Source organism: Rhinoderma darwinii, chromosome 12, assembly GCF_050947455.1.
Source record: "Rhinoderma darwinii isolate aRhiDar2 chromosome 12, aRhiDar2.hap1, whole genome shotgun sequence".
NCBI classification, from domain to species: domain Eukaryota; kingdom Metazoa; phylum Chordata; class Amphibia; order Anura; family Rhinodermatidae; genus Rhinoderma; species Rhinoderma darwinii.
In genome coordinates, this window is record NC_134698.1 from 9,370,009 (window position 1) to 9,395,062 (window position 25,054).

General features: G+C 42.6%; 2 protein-coding genes across 2 annotated transcripts; both read left to right on the forward strand.

Annotated features, from left to right (window-relative positions):
• Positions 1–2,384: 2,384 nt before the first annotated feature.
• On the forward strand, positions 2,385–8,000 carry LOC142664825 (cathepsin S-like). The gene is made up of 7 exons (XM_075844177.1): positions 2,385–2,516; positions 2,600–2,722; positions 3,039–3,197; positions 5,494–5,715; positions 5,797–5,962; positions 6,543–6,648; positions 7,727–8,000. Exons 1-7 carry the CDS (start codon positions 2,385–2,387, stop codon positions 7,824–7,826), a joined length of 1,008 nt encoding a protein of 335 aa, XP_075700292.1. The 3' UTR covers positions 7,827–8,000.
• A 6,997-nt stretch (positions 8,001–14,997) lies between these two features.
• On the forward strand, positions 14,998–23,090 carry LOC142664826 (cathepsin K-like). Its single transcript, XM_075844178.1, has 7 exons — positions 14,998–15,185; positions 15,629–15,751; positions 16,180–16,329; positions 18,461–18,679; positions 19,074–19,239; positions 20,929–21,034; positions 22,832–23,090. Exons 1-7 carry the CDS (start codon positions 15,060–15,062, stop codon positions 22,929–22,931), a joined length of 990 nt encoding a protein of 329 aa, XP_075700293.1. The 5' UTR covers positions 14,998–15,059; the 3' UTR covers positions 22,932–23,090.
• Positions 23,091–25,054: the final 1,964 nt, after the last annotated feature.

A 25,054-nucleotide genomic window follows, 5' to 3' on the forward strand; every position in this document is an offset into this window, starting at 1 on the left:
GGATCACAAATGTCGCCCCCACAACCCGCAGGGATCGGGCTGCTCAATGTCCCAGTGATCGGCAGTCCTATACGGTATTCATACGTGCTCTACAACTAGTATTGCCGATGGGACCACTCACCTCCAGGACCAGGTGATGAACGTTTTAGATCGAGCCCGGCATCAGTTATACAATCTACTAGCGGATCCCCGATGAGAAGATGAAGGTCAAACTGGAAGAGAAGGATGCGGAATGTATTATTGAGTAACAGCAGGGCTTTTTCCAGAAAATTTAGCTAATGGGAGTCCTCCAAACAGCAATAGGGTGTTAAAATGGTTAATTTTGGCCAATTTTTATAATTCAATTGTTGGGTAGGATTAATTTTTGCTCCCCTGGTGGTCTAGGGTAGTGGAGGGGTTAATATCTGGTGTCCAGTGGTTTACTCCCGTTCCTGGGCTCCAGCACGTCTTCTCAAGCTTAACCTTATGGGTATGTTCACACAGGGCCAATACACTACGTAAGAGCACATAACATATCCGTCCTGGAAACCGCAGGGAATTCTGCCCGAAAAACCACATCAAATTGTGGTGCAGTTTTTCGGACGCAATGTCCGCTGCGGAAATACTGCAGGCAAAAAATAAAACTTATACTTACCACCCGGGTGTTGTCATGGCGACACATCCCTCTGCTACAGCCCGGCCTCCTGGGTTGACACTGTAGTCCGTGTGATCGCTGCAGCGCAGAACAACGAATTGTGTCGCCAGGACAACGGCCGGGGGTATGTATAATTTTTTTTTAATTCATTTTAAATATTAAAAAAAAAAAAACGCTTTTCTTTTCTCATTTGCGAAAAGTCGCAACACATTTGTTGCGAGTTTTACCTTGCCATTGAATTTAATGGGGGAAACCTGCAACAGACAAGCAGCGATTCTGCAGCATAAACTGACGTGCTGCGGATTAAAAAACTGCACCGCAGGTCAATGTATGAACAATTTTTGGCCTCATTTTTTTTTCTGCCGTGCGTGGATGAGATTTCACCCGCTCTGCTGCTACTGTAGTACGCTGCGTATTCTCTACAATGAAATCCGTTGCGAAAAATTTGCAGTATATGCACTTTGTGTGTTCCTACCCTGTGTGCTCAGGAATAGAGTGGACTGTGCGGGTGTGCGTGAGGAACTTTATGAGCCCTGTGCCTAACAAAGCATTCCGCCTTTCCAGTTAAAGGGCCAGCGCACCCCCTTCGGGCAACTGCAGCCCTCGCCCACCGCTATAAACGGTCCTTACTAACCAGCACAGGAACTACCTGTACCACAGATAATGGGAAACAACCTAAAGCAAGCCGTCCATGATGAGCTCAGTAGGTGGTCATGTGTCTGACGCAAGATTGGAGTAGATCATCTGTGAAGTGATCCTGCTGGTATCATCTAGAAAAATCCATGGAAGGTACAGCCGATGAACCTCATTTTGATCCAGATGGTTAAAGAAGAAATAATGCTGCCCCTTGCCTGAATATTATTAGCAAAACAATGGGACTAGGATCTAAACACCCTCCCCCCCCCCCCCATACACTTTTTTTTTTACCTGGCCTCCACTTTGGAATTGAAATGTGAGCTATCTTAAGTGTCGGGTCTGAGATGATCAGCTTCAAGATTTCGGCAAGTAGAGCGTGAAGCTTGACTTTTTCTTGGCGTTAATGTCAAGTTTCGAGATAGAAGGTTCTTCAACATCTCCACCTTCTCCGACTCATATAAAAGAGCTGGCATTCTTTAAAGGGCATGAATGATACCAACCTCCCTCAGCTACCGTTCAGGCTGGGTTCACACGACCATGTTACGTCCGTAATGGACGGAACGTATTTTGGCCGGAAGACCCGGACCGAACTCAGTGCAGGGAGCCGGGCTCCTAGCATCATAGTTATGTACGACGCTAGGAGTCCCTGCCTCTCCGTGGAACTACTGTCCTGTACTGAAAACATGATTACAGTACGGGACAGTTGTTCTGCAGCGAGGCAGGGACTCCTAGCGTCATACATAACTATGATGCTAGGAGCCCGGCTCCCTGCACTGAGTTCGGTCCGGGTCTTCCGGCCGAAATACGTTCCGTCCATTACGGACGTAACATGGTCGTGTGAACCCAGTCTCACAGTCAACAGGTAGGTCTTTGGCCTTCAACTTTATCTTAGACACATGAGGGAATTCATATTCTGTTTCCATTTCCACCCGATCCCCCGACTAACTCTATGTTACCATTACCTATACTATCATTGTTTGTTTTTTGGCAAAAACTTTCCTTTTCTTTGTTTCTTTATTGTTCCTTTCCTGGTACTCCAAATGATTCTGGTCTTCAAGGTACATTTTTGGTTTCTTTATGTGTTTGTGTGCATCGTTTTTATCTCTAGAAAATCATGCGCTTCCTTTGGATCCACCTTATGGGCCTGATGGCCATCATGATGCCTATTGACTGCAGGCCCGACCCCAATCTTGACAACCACTGGCAGCTATGGGCTAAGACCCATCAGAAAATGTACAACAACAAAGTAGGTCTTGTGCCTTTTTATTCTGAACTTAATCAAATGGCCACATTTCCGGCTGTGATGCCAACTTGCCTTGAATGTTATAGGAGGAGGAGCTGACAAGACGTTTGACCTGGGAGGACAACCTGAAGTTTATCATGGTCCACAGCCTGGAATTTTCAATGGGTCTTCACTCCTATGAGGTGGGGATGAACCATCTTGGAGATATGGTAAGAATGTATATTGAGAAGGGAGTACAGATCCCTACTGTTAATACTAGAACAAAAAAATTGGACCTCCATGGGAAAACACAAGATAGAGATGAAATTATGATCGGGCATTTCTAGTCCGCTAGGGATGAGCAGCAGAGCACTATTGACGTAGACTACATTTCACAGCATTCTCTGTGGTGAGAAGGTGCAGCGCATGTAGGGGGGGGGGGGAATAAGCCAATGATCAATACTATTTCCATCCATCAGTGTTTCCCTATGATAGGAGGATTCGTTTTCTATATATTTACAAAGGATTTCTTCATTTATCTTACAGACTAGTGAGGAGGTGTCGGCAAAAATGACTGGTGGGTTTAGGCGTCTAGATATTTTCATGTCCAATGATACAGACTTGCCAGAAGATGTATTAATGTCAAAGGTACCCGAGTCCATAGACTGGAGGAAACAGAACTGTGTGACGGATGTGAAGGATCAGGTATTGTACACGGTTATAGTCACTACGTCTTCTCTATGACCAATATGTTGACTTAGAAATAGCCATACAAGGCTACCAGAGATTCTCTATAACCTCACGCTGACACTGTAGGGTCCATTCCAGAACAAAAAACAACAACACTTCAGGGTGATGATCACTGGCATGTTGAGATAACTATAGATGGGATTCCAGAACGATGATACCCTAAAAAATTATACATTGACACTCAAGTTTTGAGATTGATGATGCGCTGACACGTGAGTTCCCAGATAAATGATATGCTGACACGTGAGCTCCCAGATAAATGATGCGCTGACACGTGAGTTCCCAGATAAATGATGCGCTGACACGTGAGCTCCCAGATAAATGATGCACTGACACGTGAGCTCCCAGATAAATGATGCACTGACACGTGAGTTCCCAGATAAATGATGCGCTGACACGTGAGCTCCCAGATAAATGATGCGCTGACACGTGAGTTCCCAGATAAATGATACGCTGACACGTGAGCTCCCAGATAAATGATGCGCTGACACGTGAGTTCCCAGATAAATGATGCGCTGACACGTGAGCTCCCAGATAAATGATGCACTGACACGTGAGCTCCCAGATAAATGATGCACTGACACGTGAGCTCCCAGATAAATGATGCACTGACACGTGAGCTCCCAGATAAATGATGCACTGACACGTGAGCTCCCCAATAAATGATGCGCTGACACGTGAGCTCCCAGATAAATGATGCGCTGACACGTGAGCTCCCAGATAAATGATACACTGGCACGTGAGCTCCCAGATAAATGATGCACTGACACGTGAGCTCCCAGATAAATGATGCACTGACACGTGAGTTCCCAGATAAATGATACACTGACACGTGAGTTCCCAGATAAATGATGCACTGACACGTGAGCTCCCAGATAAATGATACACTGGCACGTGAGCTCCCAGATAAATGATACGCTGACACGTGAGCTCCCAGATAAATGATACGCTGACACGTGAGCTCCCAGATAAATGATGCGCTGACACGTGAGTTCCCAGATAAATGATGCACTGACACGTGAGCTCCCAGATAAATGATACACTGGCACGTGAGCTCCTAGATAAATGATGCGCTGACACGTGACTTCCCAGATAAATGATGCACTGACACGTGAGCTCCCAGATAAATGATGCGCTGACACGTGAGTTCCCAGATAAATGATACGCTGACACGTGAGCTCCCAGATAAATGATGCACTGACACGTGAGTTCCCAGATAAATGATACGCTGACACGTGAGCTCCCAGATAAATGATGCGCTGACACGTGAGTTCCCAGATAAATGATGCACTGACACGTGAGCTCCCAGATAAATGATGCGCTGACACGTGAGCTCCCAGATAAATGATGCGCTGACACGTGAGCTCCCAGATAAATGATGCGCTGACACGTGAGTTCCCAGATAAATGATACGCTGACACGTGAGCTCCCAGATAAATGATGCGCTGACACGTGAGCTCCCAGATAAATGATGCGCTGACACGTGAGTTCCCAGATAAATGATGCGCTGACACGTGAGTTCCCAGATAAATGATGCACTGACACGTGACTTCCCAGATAAATGATGCACTGACACGTGAGCTCCCCAATAAATGATGCGCTGACACGTGAGCTCCCAGATAAATGATGCGCTGACACGTGAGCTCCCAGATAAATGATACACTGGCACGTGAGCTCCCAGATAAATGATGCACTGACACGTGAGCTCCCAGATAAATGATGCACTGACACGTGAGCTCCCAGATAAATGATGCACTGACACGTGAGCTCCCAGATAAATGATACACTGGCACGTGAGCTCCCAGATAAATGATACACTGGCACGTGAGCTCCCAGATAAATGATGCACTGACACGTGAGCTCCCAGATAAATGATACGCTGACACGTGAGTTCCCAGATAAATGATGCGCTGACACGTGAGTTCCCAGATAAATGATGCGCTGACACGTGAGCTCCCAGATAAATGATGCGCTGACACGTGAGCTCCCAGATAAATGATACGCTGACACGTGAGCTCCCAGATAAATGATACGCTGACACGTGAGCTCCCAGATAAATGATACGCTGACACGTGAGCTCCCAGATAAATAATGCACTGACACTCTTGTCTAAAATTAACGCTGATACACTGACACGGGTTCCCATATCCATGACACACCGTATCTTTAGGGTTCCAGAAGCATGACATTCTCTTACGTGTATTGGATGACTTGTAAATCTTTTTTTGTGTCCTTTATTCATCTATGGTAGGGTATGTGCAGTTCTAGTTGGGCATTCAGCAGTGTGGGGTCATTGGAGTGCCAGCTGAAAATTAGGAAAGGTAAATTGGTCTCATTGAGTGCTCAGAACCTGGTGGACTGCTCAGGCTCGTACGGGAACAACGGATGTAAGGAAGGGTTCCTTGTGGCAGCGTACAGATATATCATCGACATCGGTATAGAACCAGACAGCACCTACCCATATGAAGGACAGGTAATATGATGAGTATTGGCAAAATCAGTGATCGCCAGCATCTCGGTGATACAACATGGCACTATATTATCTTGGCACTAGGATAGGACCTGCCACTTCAATACCACTAAGAAGGCTGCAGGCATTACCAGCTACAAAGAAGTCCCCTACGGAGATGAAAATAAGCTGAAACAAGTTGTGGGCAAAGTGGGTCCAGTGTCTGTGGCTATTGATGCCAGCCAGAGGTCTTTTTACTTATACAAGACTGGTATGTACAGATCCGTTTCTAATCCTATATACTGTACATGACTCCGTGCCGAACTTTATAACTATTAGATCATGGGTATGACCCAAATTTGACTGCTGTGAGCACGGGGGATGGGAGAACTATTGACAATAGAGTGTAAGCTTCATTTCAAGCTTCAGGTATGGGGTGGCACAATCTTGACTGAGCGGATTTCACTTTTATGTCTTCTCGAAACTTACCATGGACAAGTAACAATCTGTTAATAACACCATATCCTCAAGGGATTCGAAAAAAAGGAACTCTTTGCTTCCAGAAAGAGCGCCACTCTTGTCCATAGGCTGTGTCTGGTATTGCACATATGGGGCTGAGCTGCAGTACCAGATATAACCCTTAGGTGGCACTATTTTAGTCCCTTTTTCTAATCTTGTACGACCAGCAAGTTTGGGGACATGGGGTTAATGGTGCGTTCTCTTCAGGTTGGGAAGGAAGTTCTGACTTGTCCATGTTTCATTTGAGGAAGCGAGAAGACAAGAAGGAACCTACGGATTATACACATTGCTGCAGTAGGAATGCTTCTAAGTTTTTAATACTCTATTACCAGGTGTATACTATGACCCTCTGTGCTCCAGCGCGCACACAAACCATGCGGTACTTGTCGTTGGATATGGTGCAGATGATGGAGTAGAGTATTGGCTTGTGAAAAACAGGTAAAAATCCACATTTGTTCTACTGAGATTTTGTACTTAAAAGGGGTTTTCAAGAATTAGAAAAACATGGCTGTTTTTTTTCCTAAAACAGCTCCACACCTGTCCATGGGTGGAGTCTGGTATTGCAGCTGAGCCCCATTCACTTCAATGCAGGTACGATACCAGACACAACCTATATGGCGCTGCTTTAGGTAGGAAACGGACATGTTTTTCTAATCCTGGCAACCTTCTTTAAGTATGAAATATATATTGTATATTTTACTGGTGCTAACATATAGAATGGCCATATTCGTGCCTGCTACGTCCCATGAAATAAACTTTAACCCCTTCTTGACATTTGACTTTTACTTACCAAGAAGGGGGAGTATGGAGCGGGTAACAGGCTGACCCCGATCCGTCCTACATGGGTGTCCGCTGTATGTTACAGCCGAGACTTCACTGTAATGAGCGTGATCCTTCTTTAACCCCTTAGATGCCATGTGATCCTTGGGTGCCGATGGTTGTCATGGCAGCCTGGGGGTCTAATGAGGGCCCTCCGTTCTGCCATCTTTGTGCTCCCATTAAGCCCTGGCAGAGGCTCTCAGAATATAGCGAGACAAAATTGAACTATATATTTTTTATAACAATTCCTCTTATGAAGTCCCTGTTGTAGGATCTCATTAGATATCATTCCTTTATGTCGGGGACTTATGTCTGCTAACAGGCTGATGGTCACCATAGAGGTCAGGTGGAGTGGACCAATGAACTGCTAACTGACAGGTGGCAGAGGGTGCCCATAAAGAATGTTGGGCTTTACCGGTAGTAATTGATCAACCAGGGCTTGGATTTGCTATAGACCATCCCTCCTCCGTGTACGTACATAGGTCTAGGATATCAGTCACCATAACACCAAGCCATTGGACTCCATAACTCCAGGACACCATTTGCTAAAGGTCTAGGCCCCTGGTCACCACTGGTTACTTTTCGCCAGTTTCACTCTATATCAGTAAATCATTAAGTCTAGATCGGAACTTTCAGCACCAACTACCCAAATACAACTTCCACAAAAAGATAAATAATGCCGTTCTTTTCTTTCCAGTTTGGGACCGTCGTTCGGAGATGAAGGCTACATAAAAATGGCGAGAAACCGTTATAACCACTGTGGAATTGCAAACTTCGGTTCCTTTCCAGTTCTCTGAAAAAGTCTCATCCCAACCCTGCAAAGTCTTTTTAATGATGATGCGTGCCTGTTTTAGACAATTGTTTTCATAACTTCAGCCCATAATACTGTAATACCGCCATATAGCGCCACGATAATGCTGCCATATACAGCCCACATAATACTGTAATACCGCATATAGTGCCAAGATAATGCTGCCATATACAGCCCACATAATACTGTAATACCGCATATAGTGCCAAGATAATGCTGCCATATACAGCCCACATAATACTGTAATACCGCATATAGTGCCAAGATAATGCTGCCATATACAGCCCACATAATACTGTAATACCGCATATAGTGCCAAGATAATGCTGCCATATACAGCCCACATAATACTGTAATACCGCATATAGTGCCAAGATAATGCTGCCATATACAGCCCACATAATACTGTAATACCGCATATAGTGCCAAGATAATGCTGCCATATACAGCCCATATAATACTGTAATACCGCATATAGTGCCAAGATAATGCTGCCATATACAGCCCACATAATACTGTAATACCGCATATAGTGCCAAGATAATGCCACCAAATACAGTCCACATAATACTGTAATACCGCATATAGTGCCAAGATAATGCTGCCATATACAGCCCACATAATACTGTAATACCGCATATAGTGCCAAGATAATGCTGCCATATACAGCCCACATAATACTGTAATACCGCATATAGTGCCAAGATAATGCTGCCATATACAGCCCACATAATACTGTAATACCGCATATAGTGCCAAGATAATGCTGCCATATACAGCCCACATAATACTGTAATACCGCATATAGTGCCAAGATAATGCTGCCATATACAGCCCATATAATACTGTAATACCGCATATAGTGCCAAGATAATGCTGCCATATACAGCCCACATAATACTGTAATACCGCATATAGTGCCAAGATAATGCCACCAAATACAGTCCACATAATACTGTAATACCGCATATAGTGCCAAGATAATGCTGCCATATACAGCCCACATAATACTGTAATACCGCATATAGTGCCAAGATAATGCTGCCATATACAGCCCACATAATACTGTAATACCGCATATAGTGCCAAGATAATGCTGCCATATACAGCCCACATAATACTGTAATACCGCATATAGTGCCAAGATAATGCCGCCATATACAGCCCACATAATACTGTAATACCGCATATAGTGCCAAGATAATGCTGCCATATACAGCCCACATAATACTGTAATACCGCATATAGTGCCAAGATAATGCTGCCATATACAGCCCATATAATACTGTAATACCGCATATAGTGCCAAGATAATGCTGCCATATACAGCCCACATAATACTGTAATACCGCATATAGTGCCAAGATAATGCCACCAAATACAGTCCACATAATACTGTAATACCGCCATATAGTGCCAAGATAATGCTGCCATATACAGCCCACATAATACTGTAATACCGCATATAGTGGCAAGATAATGCTGCCATATCCAGCCCACATAATACTGTAATACCGCATATAGTGCCAAGATAATGCTGCCATATCCAGCCCACATAATACTGTAATACCGCATATAGTGCCAAGATAATGCTGCCATATCCAGCCCACATAATACTGTAATACCGCATATAGTGCCAAGATAATGCCACCATATACAGTCCACATAATACTGTAATACCGCCATATAGTGCCAAGATAATGCCGCCATATACAGCCCACATAATACTGTAATACCGCATATAGTGCCAAGATAATGCTACCATATACAGCCCACATAATACTGTAATACCGCATATAGTGCCAAGATAATGCCGCCATATACAGCCCACATAATACTGTAATACCGCATATAGTGCCAAGATAATGCTGCCATATCCAGCCCACATAATACTGTAATACCGCATATAGTGCCAAGATAATGCTGCCATATACAGCCCACATAATACCGCCATATAGTACCAAGTTAATACTGTCTTATACAGCCCACATAATACCACCATATAGTACCAAGATAATATGCAGCATTTAAATAAGACTCTCTTTAAGAGCCCATATAATGCTGTTCTATATTTCCCACATAATACTACAATTTAATTCCCAACAGCCCTGTGCCGTGGGTAAACGCAGGGTTCTATAACGCCCATTGGCAGCAGTGAAGCGGCATGTGCATCCACTTTGCATTATTGGTCGGCACTTGCCACTGGCCTGTTCTTTAGGGGTCCAACCACTGGGGTCAGACTTTTAGGATGTGTATAATTGGCGTTTGGGACAACAACCCCTTTAATAATTCTGATTAATTTTGATTAAGTCGAATCTGCAAATGTTGCTTTAACGAATGTATGTGCTCATTTACATGTATCGTGAACAGTAGAAAATATTAAAGGAGAATCAGCCCATATTCCATAAACTTTTATTTTATTACCTCACTTACTATGTAGTATTTACATGACTTTGTACTATAGAACTAAAAATATAGATATATTTACTATATACAGTGAAAACTCTTTGAGACGACCACCCGAAATTGCTGTTCTTTTAGGGGAGTGATCTTCAAAAAGAGGCGATCATGGATTCACTGTATTGAGAATTCAGCACCACCTTGTGGTCATCACTGGTAATGCCATGGTATCTCAAGGTAACTCTTTGACTCAGGCCCCATGCACACAACCGTAAATTTGGCCGTAATTACGGACCCATTCATTTCTATGGGCTACAGACACCTTTCCGTATTTTTACGGATGGGTGTCCGTGCTGTAGTAATTATAGAACATGACCTTTTTTTGTCCGTAATTATGGCACAGACTCCCCATAGAAGTCAATGGACGCTTCCGTAATTACGGATGGCTAAGGATGTGCATCCGTAGCCATCCGTAATTATGGAAGTGTTGCTATGCGCCAGAGGATTACCCAGGATTCGTCCCTGATTTTTTGCAGATCTGTAAATACGGCAGCACTATGACACTACGGACACCGTTCGGTATTTGCGGATGATATACGGCTGACTATAAATGACTACGGATCCGTATTTACGGATGGATATACTGTACGTATCCTTTAAGACGAAGCTGAAGATGAAGCTATGTCTCAATGACGTGACAGGGGAACGAAGAAGCCTGCAGTGATATAATGTCATCTATAAAACTATAACGTGTATGTAAGGCTAAGGCTACACGGCGACTTTGATCATGTGACATCAGATTGCATACAAGTTACGGCGACCAAAATGATTTGTCTGCGTGTTGCTACTGCATTGAAGTCGTACGAAAATTTTGGGGTTCAATTTGGTTGAGTGTCGTATGCGATTTAGGCTTTTCGACATCCAAAAGGCACCCAACCAAAAATTGCTTGTCGCTAATGAGTTGCAGTCACACGCGACTTCCATTGAACTCTATGCTGGATAAGTCAGTTGCGCACTGGCGATGTGGATTTTTCATGACTGTCGTGACGTAACGCGATCACATACACGAGAATTACTCATGATGTCCCAATACGACCTTCTGATCTTCATGTTGTTCGATTAAAGTCGCCATGCAGCGCCAGCCTAAAGAGAGAGACACCGTCATACAGATTCCTGACATCATTCTAACCATGAGTCATGTGACACCAGTGACATCATTACTTGCTTCATTCACCAGCCAATAGAATTACATTTTCAAAAAATGAATCACAAGCCCCAGTTTTCCTATTTCTCTTTTTGCAAATCATCTCAAGTCATATCACAGTTTATAGTAGGAGGAACATTATTCCTTAAAATCTACACCTCAGCTGCTGCAGAACCGTTTTTTGAAGAGAAAGCTGGAGCTTAAATGGGTTGCCCAGTCATAAGAAATTGATGACCATCAATTTCTGATCGGTGAGGGTCCGACTCTCGGCACATCGCCGATCAGCTTTTTTGAAGGCGCCGCGGGGGTCGTATGACCGCTGCTTCCCCCTTCATTCCTTATCTGCTCATGCTGTGACTCGCCGACACAATTGTAGCAGCGGTTTACAGTATTATGAGCGCCGTGGCCCCTTTAAAACAGCTGATCGTGGCAGTAGTTGGACCCCCACCGATCAAATATTGATAGCCTATCCTGATGAAAGGCCATCAATTTCTTTTGAGTATAGGGCTCAGTTCACATAGCGTTGGAGGGATATATTGGTAGGATTTCCTGACATGTAACTCTGAGTGAAGGCTGCGACATATGCAGGTGTATTGGCATAGAGTGGCATATGTTGCCAATAGGCTAGAATAGTCTATGTATATATTATGTATAGAGTGATCAACTACGTTACTCTGCATAGCAAAAAAAAAAGTATGCCAATGCATACCAGCCTGGCGTATGCCAAAAGGGCACCCTTTTGGCATATGCTGAGTTAATGGGGTCCTATGTATTCATTCAGCATATCTGCCGGGAGCTTTCCCAGAGCATACGCCCAATGTGGGGCTCTAATGCAATGGAACAGAGCCTTACAGTGCCAACCATCGACTGCAACCAATATTGTGCCAGTCATAGACTGCTCCCTATACAGTGCCAGCCTTAGTATGTGCCCCAAAGCACAGTATGCACCCAAAAGAAGAGCCGCAAAGTGTGCCCCCAGACAGGGGCTTAGCTAGGGTGAGGGGTTGGTTGGGCATGTACTCTGGGTGCCAATGAAGGCGCCAACAAGCCACTATGCATTGGCCTAGGTTTTTATATACAGGGCTAGGGCAGCGATCTGAATATTTGTCCCTGGTGGAAGAAAACCGAGTTACAACTCTGACCTCAGAAGCTGGATAGTGCCCCCCAAATTACTACCGTAGTAATACCTCCAGCACATTACATTCTGTTACATGATAAAACATGAATGGCGTCTGCTCCATCTGTATATTTAGACAGTTGGAGAATACTTGTGTTCAGGGAAGAATGCGTTCACCGTCAGCTGACAGATCATCGTGTGATTTTTGTTTTCCACAGTGGAAAACAGATGTTAGAAGTCAGTGCCGGATAATCTGCAGGTTCCGTATTCATGTCATGTGATCGCCGGTCCCGCTATAGTCCTCAGTGTATAATGTCATAGTCCCAAAAATATCCCAAATAACGTTCCAGTTCCTTTAGTCGTCCTCTTCTGTCAACGATGGACTCTCCTTGGTTATTTCTGTTTCTTACCACTAACATGCCTTCTATTAGGAATGTGTCACTCAACTTTTCAAGAGTACTGAAAGGCAAACCTGCCTAGTTATGAAGCAACACAAGAGCGGGGGATGTATTATTCTATAATAGGCGGATTCAGCAGGCGTTCTCCACAAGACATTCATACAGGCCATGTATCAAAGAAGTGGACCCAATTCAAGAACACCAGTCACATAATGTAACCCATAGATAAGACCCAGTCACATAGCAGTGCCCATACTGCAGTGCCAACTATATCGCGGGGCTCCCAAAACCGCTCCAGTCCCTCATGGCCAGAAAATGAATTGCCAAGCCCCAGTGGTTTATTGCCCAATCCATTGTACAGATATTTAGTGGCACAGTCTCTATAGGGGTTAAATGCCCCATGCCCTGCTGTCCAGAAGTTTATTGCCCCAGCTTTAAAGTGAATGTCCACACCATGTCATTTATAGGTACAAATTTTTGTGCTGATAAATTTTATAATACATCTTTACAGCGGTCGGAGTTCCTATTTTTCTGATACAGAGCTCCAATTAGAGTTAAAAAAAAATATTGGTCTGCCTGCAGTCTCCACTAGGGGGAGCCCCCATTGTGCTCCCCATATAGTGTGAAATGCACCATAGCTGCCCCCACATACCATAATTCCCCCATAGCTACCCCCCACAGTATATTGCTCCATAGCTGCCCCCACACCGTATAATACCCCATAGCTGCCCCCACAGAGTATAATGCCCCCATAGCTGCCCCCACACAGTAAAATACCCCATAGCTGCCGCCACACAGTATAATGCCCCTATAACTGCCATCCACACAGTATAATGCCCCTATAACTGCCCTCCACACAGTATAATGCCCCCATAACTGCCCTCCACACAGTATAATGCACCTATAGCTTCACTCCCACACAGTACAATACCCCCTATAGCTGCCCTTCACACAGTATAAAGTCCCCCATAGCTGCCCCCACGCTGTATAATGCGCCACAGCTGCCCCCACACAGTATAATTCCCACATACCTGCTTTCTTAGACCGAATAGTGCCTAATATAATACATACCTAACCCCGTTCCAACGACGAGTGGAGGGGATCCCTCTGCTCCTCCGGTCTGTGTAGCTCGGTGCAGACAGGAGGCGCGATGACATCACTGCGTCCTGCAGATGCAGTTGAAACTGGGGGAAAAAAATGTAACCCGAAATGCGCAAGATGACGTCCGTTAATTGCGCTGAATTTCGGTTTCGGTTATTTTTCGGTTCTTCGCCTAGCCTCAGCTAGAACTGCTATTCAGATATATTAGGAAATTAGTCTGCACAGGGTTTAAGATGTATTTAGATTAAAAACACAGATTGGTGTTCATGCGAGGACATTTACTTTAAAAGATTATTCCCACCTTAGACATTTATGCCATAAATGTCTTATCGGTGCGCGTTCCGTAGAACAGAACGGAGAGAGCTGCGCAGCCGCCTATCCAATCATTCTCCGCCTGGATGCAGCAGTCGCAGGTGATCCCCGTTCTGGAAAAATCTGCGGATCCCGGAGCTGGGACCAGCAATTTTCAGACATTTATGACATAAATCGTGGATATCATAAATGTCTAAATTGGGAATAACCCTTTAAAATTTTTCTAATTTAGTACTTGAACCCCTGGTTTAGTTTCCCAATATGAGGTGTTCATTGGGGGTTAGGGCTCTGTCCTAATCCCTAGTGTCTAATATTTTGCTACCCCAGTCGTATAAAACTAATTAATATTATTCCATGGAGCTGCTAGAAGACCTGGGGTCTTATTCTGGACTGAGTCAGCAAACTCGAGTTCTGCTATATCAATATTTTCCACCAAAACTTCCCCATACAGGACTATATAAGAAGCCGGAGGACGGACACAAAAAATCCCGAAGTCTGAAAGCAAGCCGTCTAGTAAAGACGTCCATCCATCATGTGAGTAAAGATAATCACTCCACCCAAAACCTGAAAATTCAGTTTAGGTAGCGTTACCTTGGATCTTGCCCGACACACATGGTCAACGTCCTCCATGAACGTCTACACTGTGGTAATGTCCTATATCTCCATTATATATTCAGTTTCGAGGCAATGTTCTGGATCTGTCTTGTGGCGGTTGTGCTGCCTTTGGTGAGGACCAGTCTTTATCGAGATGAGATGCTGGACTCGGAGTGGGAGCTATGGAAGAGGACTCATAGCAAGCAATATAATGGTCAGGTGAGTACACCCCCCCCCCCCCAGCTTTGTATACGATACCTCAGAAACTTTAATAATGTTCTTCTAAATTTAGAAAAATCTGATTAATACAGCAGGTTGGAGTAGAGAGACGTGGAACGACTGTCGCCAAACTGCGTATATCTTCTACTCAACATATAAGTCATGTCTGACAGGTTGCTAGGGATATACTGCCTAACAACTAGTCTTTACATTGTGGTTGTCAAGCAACAAGTCCTAGGCAACCAGTCTATCTCAGATTACTTAGACCCGCATCTCAAGAAAGTCATTAAACGGAGGGCTAAGAAAGGGCCATAAGGCTTGACAAGACTTATAGACTTTTTCGTTTATTGCCCATGTTGGGGCTTTCTTCACCCGCCTATCCGTGATGGTACATACCACCTTGCACTTTCTTAACTTTCTTGTGTGTTCATTCCCGTCTTCAGCTGGAGGAGATTAGGAGACTTCACATCTGGGAAAAAAATCTGAAGTTCATCAACAACCACAACAAAGAGTATTCTGAGGGGAAGCACACGTATGATCTGGCTATGAACCATCTGGGAGACATGGTGAGAGGCCAATTATGTCCATGTGACCCCATGTATCAACTTTAAATGCTCCACTGTGTCATGCTCCGCCCCCTCAGGTCCTGCACTAGACAGAACACGGAGTATCAGTTTTGTCTGGAGTATTCCTTAAAGCCGGGGAATTTTGTACAAGGTGCCCATATAGGGTGATAGAAGGACCCACTATAGACCCACCTGAACCACTTGAGGGACTGTATACTTTGTCTATCATCCATTTGGAGGGACCGGTGCCCTGTCAGTATACAGCACCCACCAAGAATGACAGTTTAGGGTGCTGTCTGGTTTAACCCATTATGGGCAATGTATAAATCCCTTCAATGAAGTGAAATGATTACTTGTTTTTTTTATAATTTTTAAGGTATTTTTTCCCTTTTATTTGATCTCTATATATAATTCTTTTTCGATGATAGACCAGTGAAGAAATTGTTCAGACGATGACTGGATTAAGGGTGCCGTCCAATCGTCAGTCTAATAATACATATGAGGCGGACAGGAAAGCCCGAATACCGAAGTATATTGACTACAGGAAAAAGGGTTATGTCACCCCAGTACAAAATCAGGTAAAATTGTCATGAATCCATCCAGTCAGATAACATTTTACTAAGGGAGAGGAAAAAGAGATACACGGCGCCACATAGTGCAATAAAAGCGAGGGAGTAAAAGAGCAATCTACTAAAAGAAAATCGCTCACCTTAGGTAGTGGATACCGTTAAGTATCTCAAAAGCCAGAGAGCTGCTGCCAGGTCCATACACATGCAAAAAAAATTTTTTTGCTGTCAAATCGGATCAATAATAGAGAAAAAAGGAGGACCAACGGCGCTGCTATAAAGATGTCAGGGCAAGAGAAAATATAATAATAATTGTTTTGTTTATTGAAAGAGGCTACGCGTTTCGATGCCGGACCGGCGTCTTCATCAGGCCAATACCTAATACCTATTGGCCTGATGAAGATGCCGGTCCGGCGTCGAAACGCGTAGCCTCTTTCAATAAACAAAACAATTATTATTATATTTTCTCTTGCCCTGACATCTTTATAGCAGACTAAAATTGGAAATAAAAGGAGACACGGCGCCACATGGTGCAAAGTAAAAGCAAGATGGGGCAGAGGAGCAATCTTGTTTGAGAAAACGCTCACCTGGCCCAAGGACACAAAGATAGTGGTGGTAATGAAACTGCTGCTGCCAAGTCCAAATCACAACAAATGGGGTTTGTTGTCCCGAAAATATTTGTAAAAAAATATAAAAATAGGACCATCGGCGCTGCACGATGAGACAGAAGATTAGACGACTTGGATGACCATCATGGAAATATTTAATGAAGGGCTACGCGTTTCGACACCGAACTGGTGTCTTCATCAGGCCCGAACTGATGAAGACACCAGTTCGGTGTCGAAACGCGTAGCCCTTCATTAAATATTTCCATGATGGTCATCCAAGTCGTCTAATCTTCTGTCTCATCGTGCAGCGCCGATGGTCCTATTTTTATATTTTTTTTACAAATATCTTTATAGCAGCGCCGTTGGTCCTCCTTTTTTCTCTATTATTGATCAGATAACATTTTAGGAATTGTCCCTAGATTATTTTTTCAGGGTCCTAAAGGACCCGATCGGTTTATGGTGGGAACTGTATTTAGACCTATCCTATTCTGGGCAGGTTTTCCTCCAGAGTTAGAAGATGACCTTCACTGCCGCATGGGGCAGGCGAAGGGGCAGGGTCGGACTGGCCCACCATAGGATTCCCCAGTGGGCCCAGACTGATACAATAATGGGGCCAATAGATCCAGCAGAAGAACCCCATTTAGAGGTGGCTTTAATACGGAGGTGGTCTGTGTTAACAGGTAGTTTGGTCTGGGGTCTGTATTTAGGGTATAGACTGGTGTAGGGTCTCTATGAAGGGGATAGTGTGGTCTGGGGTCTGTATTAAGGGGATAGTCTGGTCTGGGGTCTGTATTCAGGGGATAGTCTCATCTGGGGGTCTGTATTAAGGGGACAGTCTGGTCTGTGGTCTGTATTCAGGGGGATAGTCTGGTCTGTGGTCTGTATGAAGGGTATAGTCTGGTCTGTATGAAGGGTATAGTCTGGTCTATGGTCTGTATGAAGGGTATAGTCTGGTCTGTGGTCTGTATGAAGGGTATAGTCTGGTCTGGGGTCTGTATGAAGGGTATAGTCTGGTCTGTGGTCTGTATGAAGGGTATAGTCTGGTCTGGGGTCTGTATGAAGGGTATAGTCTGGTCTGTGGTCTGTATAAAGGGAATAGTCTGGTCTGGCGTCTGTATTCAGGGGATAGTCTAGTCTGGGGTCTATATTTAGGGGGCTTGGTCTGGGGTCTGTATTCTGGTGTCTAATAGTTTAGAGGGCCTGTATTAATTTTGGGGTGTGATGAAGGGGGTCACATCATGCACTATTTGGGGTTGAAATGCTGTAGGATGGGTGCGTGTCCGATATAAATGCATGTGGGAAAAAAAAATTGGAGTCCCCTTACAGAATCTCCTTGATGTCACTTCTTAAAAGTTGTCATGTATGATTTAAATTGGACATGCTCCTGTTTTGTATAGATGGGGGGTGGACCTCAGAGCCATCTCCTCTAGTCCGATGGAGGATGCCCAATCTGACACTGATTTTCGGTGATCCCCATACAATGGACTCCCAGATTTCGGTCACCTTCCATAATGCTCTTGCTCTTTCTCCTGCAGGGAGCCTGTGGATCATGTTGGGCTTTCAGTTCAGTGGGCGCACTTGAGGGTCAGCTCATGAAGAAGACGGGAACGCTGATCTCCCTCAGCCCTCAGAACCTGGTGGACTGTGACACGGATAACTACGGGTGTCAGGGAGGATACATGACCAATGCATTTGGCTACGTGAGGGATAATAATGGCATAGACTCCGATACTTTTTATCCGTATGTTGGTCAGGTGAGTCCCAGAAGATCTAGTGATCCAAATGTCATCAATGTGTGCAAATCATGGATAAAAACAGAGATTCCAATTAATTGCCCGTAGCAACCAATCAGATTCTAGCTCTTATTTCTTGGAGGCGCTTTGGAGGATGAGAATTGCAATCTGATTGGTTACTATGGGCAACTAATCTACAAAAGTCATAATGGAGTCTAATGAATCCCATTAACTTTAATTTTGAGATTTTTATTTCATGTCGCAATCGTGACGGAAAAGAGTCGCCCTTAAGCCATGGCAGCCTCTGTGAGAAAAATCCCAAAGTTTTCTGTAAAAATAAAGAAATAAAATGTTGTAGAGACGTACATGAAAGGGAAGAAAGCGTCATTTCATTTTATGAGATTACTTCTTCCAGGATGAAGGCTGTCTCTACAACCCATCTGGAAAAGCTGCGGGCTGCAAGGGCTTCAAAGAGATCCCCGTAGGAGACGAAAAGGCGCTGAAACAAGCGGTGGCACAGGTTGGTCCTGTGTCGGTCAGCATTGATGCCAGTCTTCCTTCTTTCCACTTCTACAGTAAAGGTAAGAAAGATCAACATGAGTCTATCTATCTATCTATCTATCTATCTATCTATCTATCTATCTATCTATCTATCTCATATCTATCTATCTCCTATCTATCTATCTATCTATCTATCTATCTATCTATCTATCTATCTCATATCTATCTATCTATCTATCTATCTATCTATCTATCTATCTATCTATCTATCTATCTATCTATCTATCTATCTATCTATCTATCTATCTCATATCTATCTATCTCATATCTATCTATCTCATATCTATCTATCTATCTATCTATCTATCTATCTATCTATCTATCTATCTTTCTCATATCTATCTATCTCATATCTATCTATCTATCTATCTATCTATCTATCTATCTATCTATCTATCTATCTATCTATCTATCTATCTATCTATCTCTATCTATCTCATATCTATCTATCTATCTATCTATCTATCTATCTATCTATCTATCTATCTATCTATCTCATATGTATCTCATATCTATCTATCTATCTCATATCTATCTATCTATCTATCTATCTATCTATCTATCTATCTATCTCATATCTATCTATCTATCTATCTCATATCTATCTATCTCATATCAATCTATCTCATATCTATCTATCTATCTATCTATCTATCTATCTATCTATCTCATATCTATCTCATATCTATCTCTATCTATCTATCTCATATCTATCTATCTATCTATCTATCTATCTATCTATCTATCTATCTCATATCTATCTATCTATCTATCTATCTATCTATCTATCTATCTCATATCTATCTCATATCTATCTATCTATCTATCTATCTATCTATCTATCTATCTATCTATCTATCTATCTATCTCATATCTATCTATCTATCTATCTATCTATCTATCGATCTATCTCATATCTATCTATCTCATATCTATCTATCTCATATCTATCTCATATCTATCTATCTCATATCTATCTCTATCTATCTATCTCATATCTATCTATCTATCATCTATCTATGTCATATCTATCTATCTATCTATCTATCTATCTATCTATCTATCTATGTCATATCTATCTATATATCTATTTATCTCATTCCAAAATCAGGACTATTAGTATGGAGTTGTTTCTTTTACCTAAATTTTCTATCAAGGATTTGTCCTTATTTTGGACCATGGCTTTGTTGGATTTAGATTAACATTCGGCCACAAGACCAATACTGAGGTTGGGTACCGGTGTTGAGTGACATGGTCTGGCCTGAAGTTGCTGCTCTTCGGGGATGGGTATAAGCCATCTTAAGAGGTTCTTCCACTCCACGTTGAGCTAGAAGATCTTGTATGTACCTCACTGTGTCCCTGGGGGCACCATCATGGCGCAACAGAAAACGGTCTTACCCAAATGGTGCCACAAAGTTGTGTAGAATGTGACTGTGAACACACTACAAAACCAAGAGTGTTACCCTGATAGGTGCAGATAATAATCACCTTATAAACTAATTCCCCAAAAGGCAAAATAAAAGCCCATTAACCTCGGATCCCCTGAGGACACCGCTATCGGCAAAACATGTCGGGAAGGCTTAGTATTCATTAGTGAGTTATTGATGTAGGAAGGCTGCAGCTATCGTATCAACGTGTATATAAACCACTGCTCTCACAGATACCAAGGTCAGTATATATATATATTCACACGCACATTGTCTTTTTAGGAGTCTATTATGATGAAAACTGTGACCCTGAGGGCGTTAACCATGCTGTCTTGGCTGTTGGCTATGGAAACATAAAGGGCACAAAGCACTGGATCATTAAAAACAGGTACGTAATTATTTTTTTACTTAAACTATTTTAATCATATGTTATTATAATTTATAGAATTTAATCCCATAAAGAATGAATTCTAAGGCCGCATATATCGAGAATAGTTAAGGGTTATATGGTAACACACAATGATGTACTATAGATTAAAATGTATGTTCCCTTTTACAGTTCATATATATATATATATATATATAACCATCAACTAAGTGACTTTGTAAATACATTACATATCCTGTACTCATTCTGAGTTATATCCTGTATTATACTCCAGAGCTGCACTCACTATTCTGCTGGTGGAGTCACTGTGTACATATATTACATTACTTATCCTGTACTGATCCTGAGTTACATCCTGTATTATACTCCAGAGCTGCACTCACTATTCTGCTGGAGGAGTCACTGTGTACGTACATTACATTACTTATCCTGTACTGATCCTGAGTTACATCCTGTATTATACTCCAGAGCTGCACTCACTAGTCTGCTGGTGGAGTCACTGTGTACATACATTACATTACTTATCCTGTACTGATCCTGAGTTACATCCTGTATTATACTCCGGAGCTACACTCACTATTCTGCTGGTGGAATCACTGTGTACATACATTACATTACTTATCCTGTACTGATCCTGAGTTACATACTGTATTATACTCCAGAGCTGCACTCACTAGTCTACTGGTGGAGTCACTGTGTACATACATTACATTACTTATCCTGTACTGATCCTGAGTTACATCCTGTTTTATGCTCCAGGGCTGCACTCACTATTCTGCTGGTGGAATCACTGTGTACATACATTACATTACTTATCCTGTACTCCTCCTGAATTATATCCTGTATTATACTCCAGAGCTGCACTCACTATTCTGCTGGTGGAGTCACTGTGTACATACATTACATTACTTATCTTGTACTAATCCTGAGTTACATCCTGTTTTATGCTCCAGAGCTGTACCCACAATTTTGCTGGTTGCTATTGGAAACCGTCGACAATCCTGATGACAGACACCCCCCTAGTTGCTCAGCTGAGCTCCTATAATTCAGGAGGAGAGTTTTTGTTTTTACTTTTTACTACTATATAGTGCCTGGTCTAAAGACTACACTTCCCAGAATATTAATCACCGGAACACATTCCCTGATGTTGCAAAGGAAGCTTGGAGATTTCAGCTGTGAAGCCAGCAGAATTAGTTCCTTTACAAGCAGGAGGGAATCCTTTCAACTACTCCCCTGACATTATCAGCAAGCTACTATTTTCTGTAGAGAGCAGTGGGGCTGTCATTATGTCCAAGACATCTCAAAAGACCATCTCCATTCACAGTAGACATCTGATGGAGCCGGGAAGGCAGACATAGGGATTTTAAGTTCCTTACTGCTGTCCACCTCTATAGTTATTACCCATAGATGTTGGGATTTTGGGTAATAGAAGGAATGGCTTAAAATGACCTACCTAATATACAAGAGAGGGCTCATCAAAGGAACCTATTCTTTAACCTGGAGCATCTGCAGTGATGGGACGTCCATCACGGTTTTAGGTTGTCCCTCTTGCAGTTGTGCCCCATTCTGAGATACTGTATGACTGTCGTTGCATGAAAACGTTACAAAGTACCTGTAAATATAATGGTATTGCTTCTGTTTATGGGGCTACAGTACTATGGCATGCATTATGGACCTTCACCCATGGTCATCTTGGTCACCCGTTTCAATTCGGGTAATACATATAATTGGGCTTCGAAAAATCCTCTGGAAAACATGAACTTTATAGAGCCTTATTATTGTTCTTTGTTTTTCTAGTTGGGGCGAGCAGTGGGGCAGGAAAGGCTACATCTTGATGGCCCGAGAAAAGAAGAACGCCTGTGGCATCGCCAACCTCGCCAGTTTTCCAGTGATGTAAGAAGCCTTATCCATACATCACAAAGAAGAAAACATTTGTGTCATTTGTCCGGTCTACTTACAACAACAGTGTCCTGCCCTTGTATATTTATGTTCTTAAAGGGGCTCTCTAAACATGGGAGCATCCTATAGTGCCTACACTTCTAATAAACTATTACAACTTGGTCCCTAAGTGCGGTTCTCATTGGCCATTGATTTATGAGACGACATTTGTTCATAGCACATTTTGTACTACAAAATTTATTTTATAAACATAATATAAGTGTTATATAATTGTGTGACTCCTCTAAGACGTCTTTTTTCCAAGCTGAACACATGCAATTTCTCTAGTCTTTCATTGTAAGCGACACCTCTCATCCCATTTAATAATCTCGTTGCCTGCCTTTGAGCCCTCTCCAGATCCCCTATATCCTTTTTACAATGTGGATCCCAAAACTGAATTCCATATTCAAGATGTGGCCTTACAAGGGATTTATAGAGGGGTAATATTAAATTTGAGTCACAGGTTTTTATCTCTCTTTTTATACACCCTAAAATTCTATTTGCTTTTGCAGCTGCTGCTTGACATTGAGCGCTGCTACTTAGCTTATTTGTTACCAGAATACCCAGGTCCTTCTCGTGTTCCATTATCCCCAGCTTTATTACATTTAATCTTACAGAATATCTTGTTTGTGACACTGAATTTACTGAAGACATTTTACAGTAAAACATTTACTTTGAACAAATGGCGCCCCACAGTGTATTCAGTGTCACAAAATGGTATTCGGTGTAACAAAATGTCATAAACTAGTAATATATGTTACCTATTCCTTTACTAAATGCAAATCGGCATCACCAAATAGGATTCCGTATGACGTAATACGAATCTATGGGTCCAACTGTTAGTCTGCATTGTAGATTTCTGTTTTGTGGCACAAAATCATATTCTGTGTTACTAAAAAACATTCTGTGACACAAAATACCATTACAAGACACAGGGAACACTACTGTAACAGATCATTTTCAGTTTCAGAATATCATTTTGTGATGTATCATGTACACAGAATTTACAGTGAACATGCAGCACCCCATAATGATATGTGGATTCCCCTTTAACTTGTCTCGGCTCAGACTAAAGTTATCAGGGTCATGATGTTTTTGATATTGAAATTGAACATTACCATTTTTTGGAGTTGAAGTAACTACAGGACAATAAAAACGAGTTCCTTATAATCCTCCGCTTGCCCAATTATGAAATCCCCCTCCCCAAACATGTACTCTCAAAGCACACAGGGCTCAACTAAACCATGGAAAATAGTACTTAAAGGGGTATTCTCATCACTTACATTTATGGCATAGCCACATGATATGCAATAAATCTGTGATAGGTGTGGAGTTCCGTGATGCCCGATCGCAGATTAGACTGCAATGGAGATGGAGAATAAAAATTCTCGAAGACAGAGTTAAAAAACTGAGTTATCTCCTTATGTCATCTGGGCAGGAATAGCCTAAGGGGTAAAAACGTCACAGAGGAAAAAAGAAAACCAAGTTCAGAATTTACACAGACTCGGCTGGATCTCTGAAAGCCAAATGTTATGTTCAAAACAAATACATGCAGAAGATAATTAAAGGTTGAAATTTGCATTGTAACGCGTTTCGAGGATGTGATCGTCCCCCAGAACGCGTAGTAGTAGAACAAAAATTTTATTTTTCTTATTTTTTTTATTTATCCTTGGTCATCCAAGGTGGTGGAACTCCTGAACTTTTTGACTTATGTGAAGCTGAAGGACCTCGGATCTTGGTGGAGTAGTACTTGTTTTGGGACATTTCCTCAATTCGACCCCATTTTATGTGTTGTGCCTACTATAGCGCACCCTTAACGGGTTAGTACTCACTCAGTTGTATCTAATTTTGTTTTTCGTACTCTACTGCCCAATGAAAGTTTTTAGTCCCCCTACGACTCATGGCCAAACACGACCTTTGGAGATCCTGGAAAACCATGTCATGGGATCATCCCGTAATGGTTTACAAAACTTTTTTAAATTACTTCCTCTTTGTGTTGGGGGGGGGGGGGGTGTAAATGCATCAAGTTAATACCGGAATATATATGAAAAAAATTCCTTCTTTATCTGTAGTTTAGTTGTC

Bases quoted from the DNA above. Each gene is read 5' to 3' on its own strand.
- LOC142664825 (XM_075844177.1), top strand. From the start codon at position 2,385: ATGCGCTTCCTTTGGATCCACCTTATGGGCCTGATGGCCATCATGATG. The intron at 2,517-2,599 runs GTAGGTCTTGTG...TGAATGTTATAG, and splicing joins AGAAAATGTACAACAACAAA to GAGGAGGAGCTGACAAGACG. The intron at 5,716-5,796 runs GTAATATGATGA...TCTTGGCACTAG, and splicing joins CCTACCCATATGAAGGACAG to GATAGGACCTGCCACTTCAA.
- LOC142664826 (XM_075844178.1), top strand. From the start codon at position 15,060: ATGTTCTGGATCTGTCTTGTGGCGGTTGTGCTGCCTTTGGTGAGGACC. The intron at 16,330-18,460 runs GTAAAATTGTCA...TTTCTCCTGCAG, and splicing joins TCACCCCAGTACAAAATCAG to GGAGCCTGTGGATCATGTTG. The intron at 18,680-19,073 runs GTGAGTCCCAGA...TACTTCTTCCAG, and splicing joins TTTATCCGTATGTTGGTCAG to GATGAAGGCTGTCTCTACAA.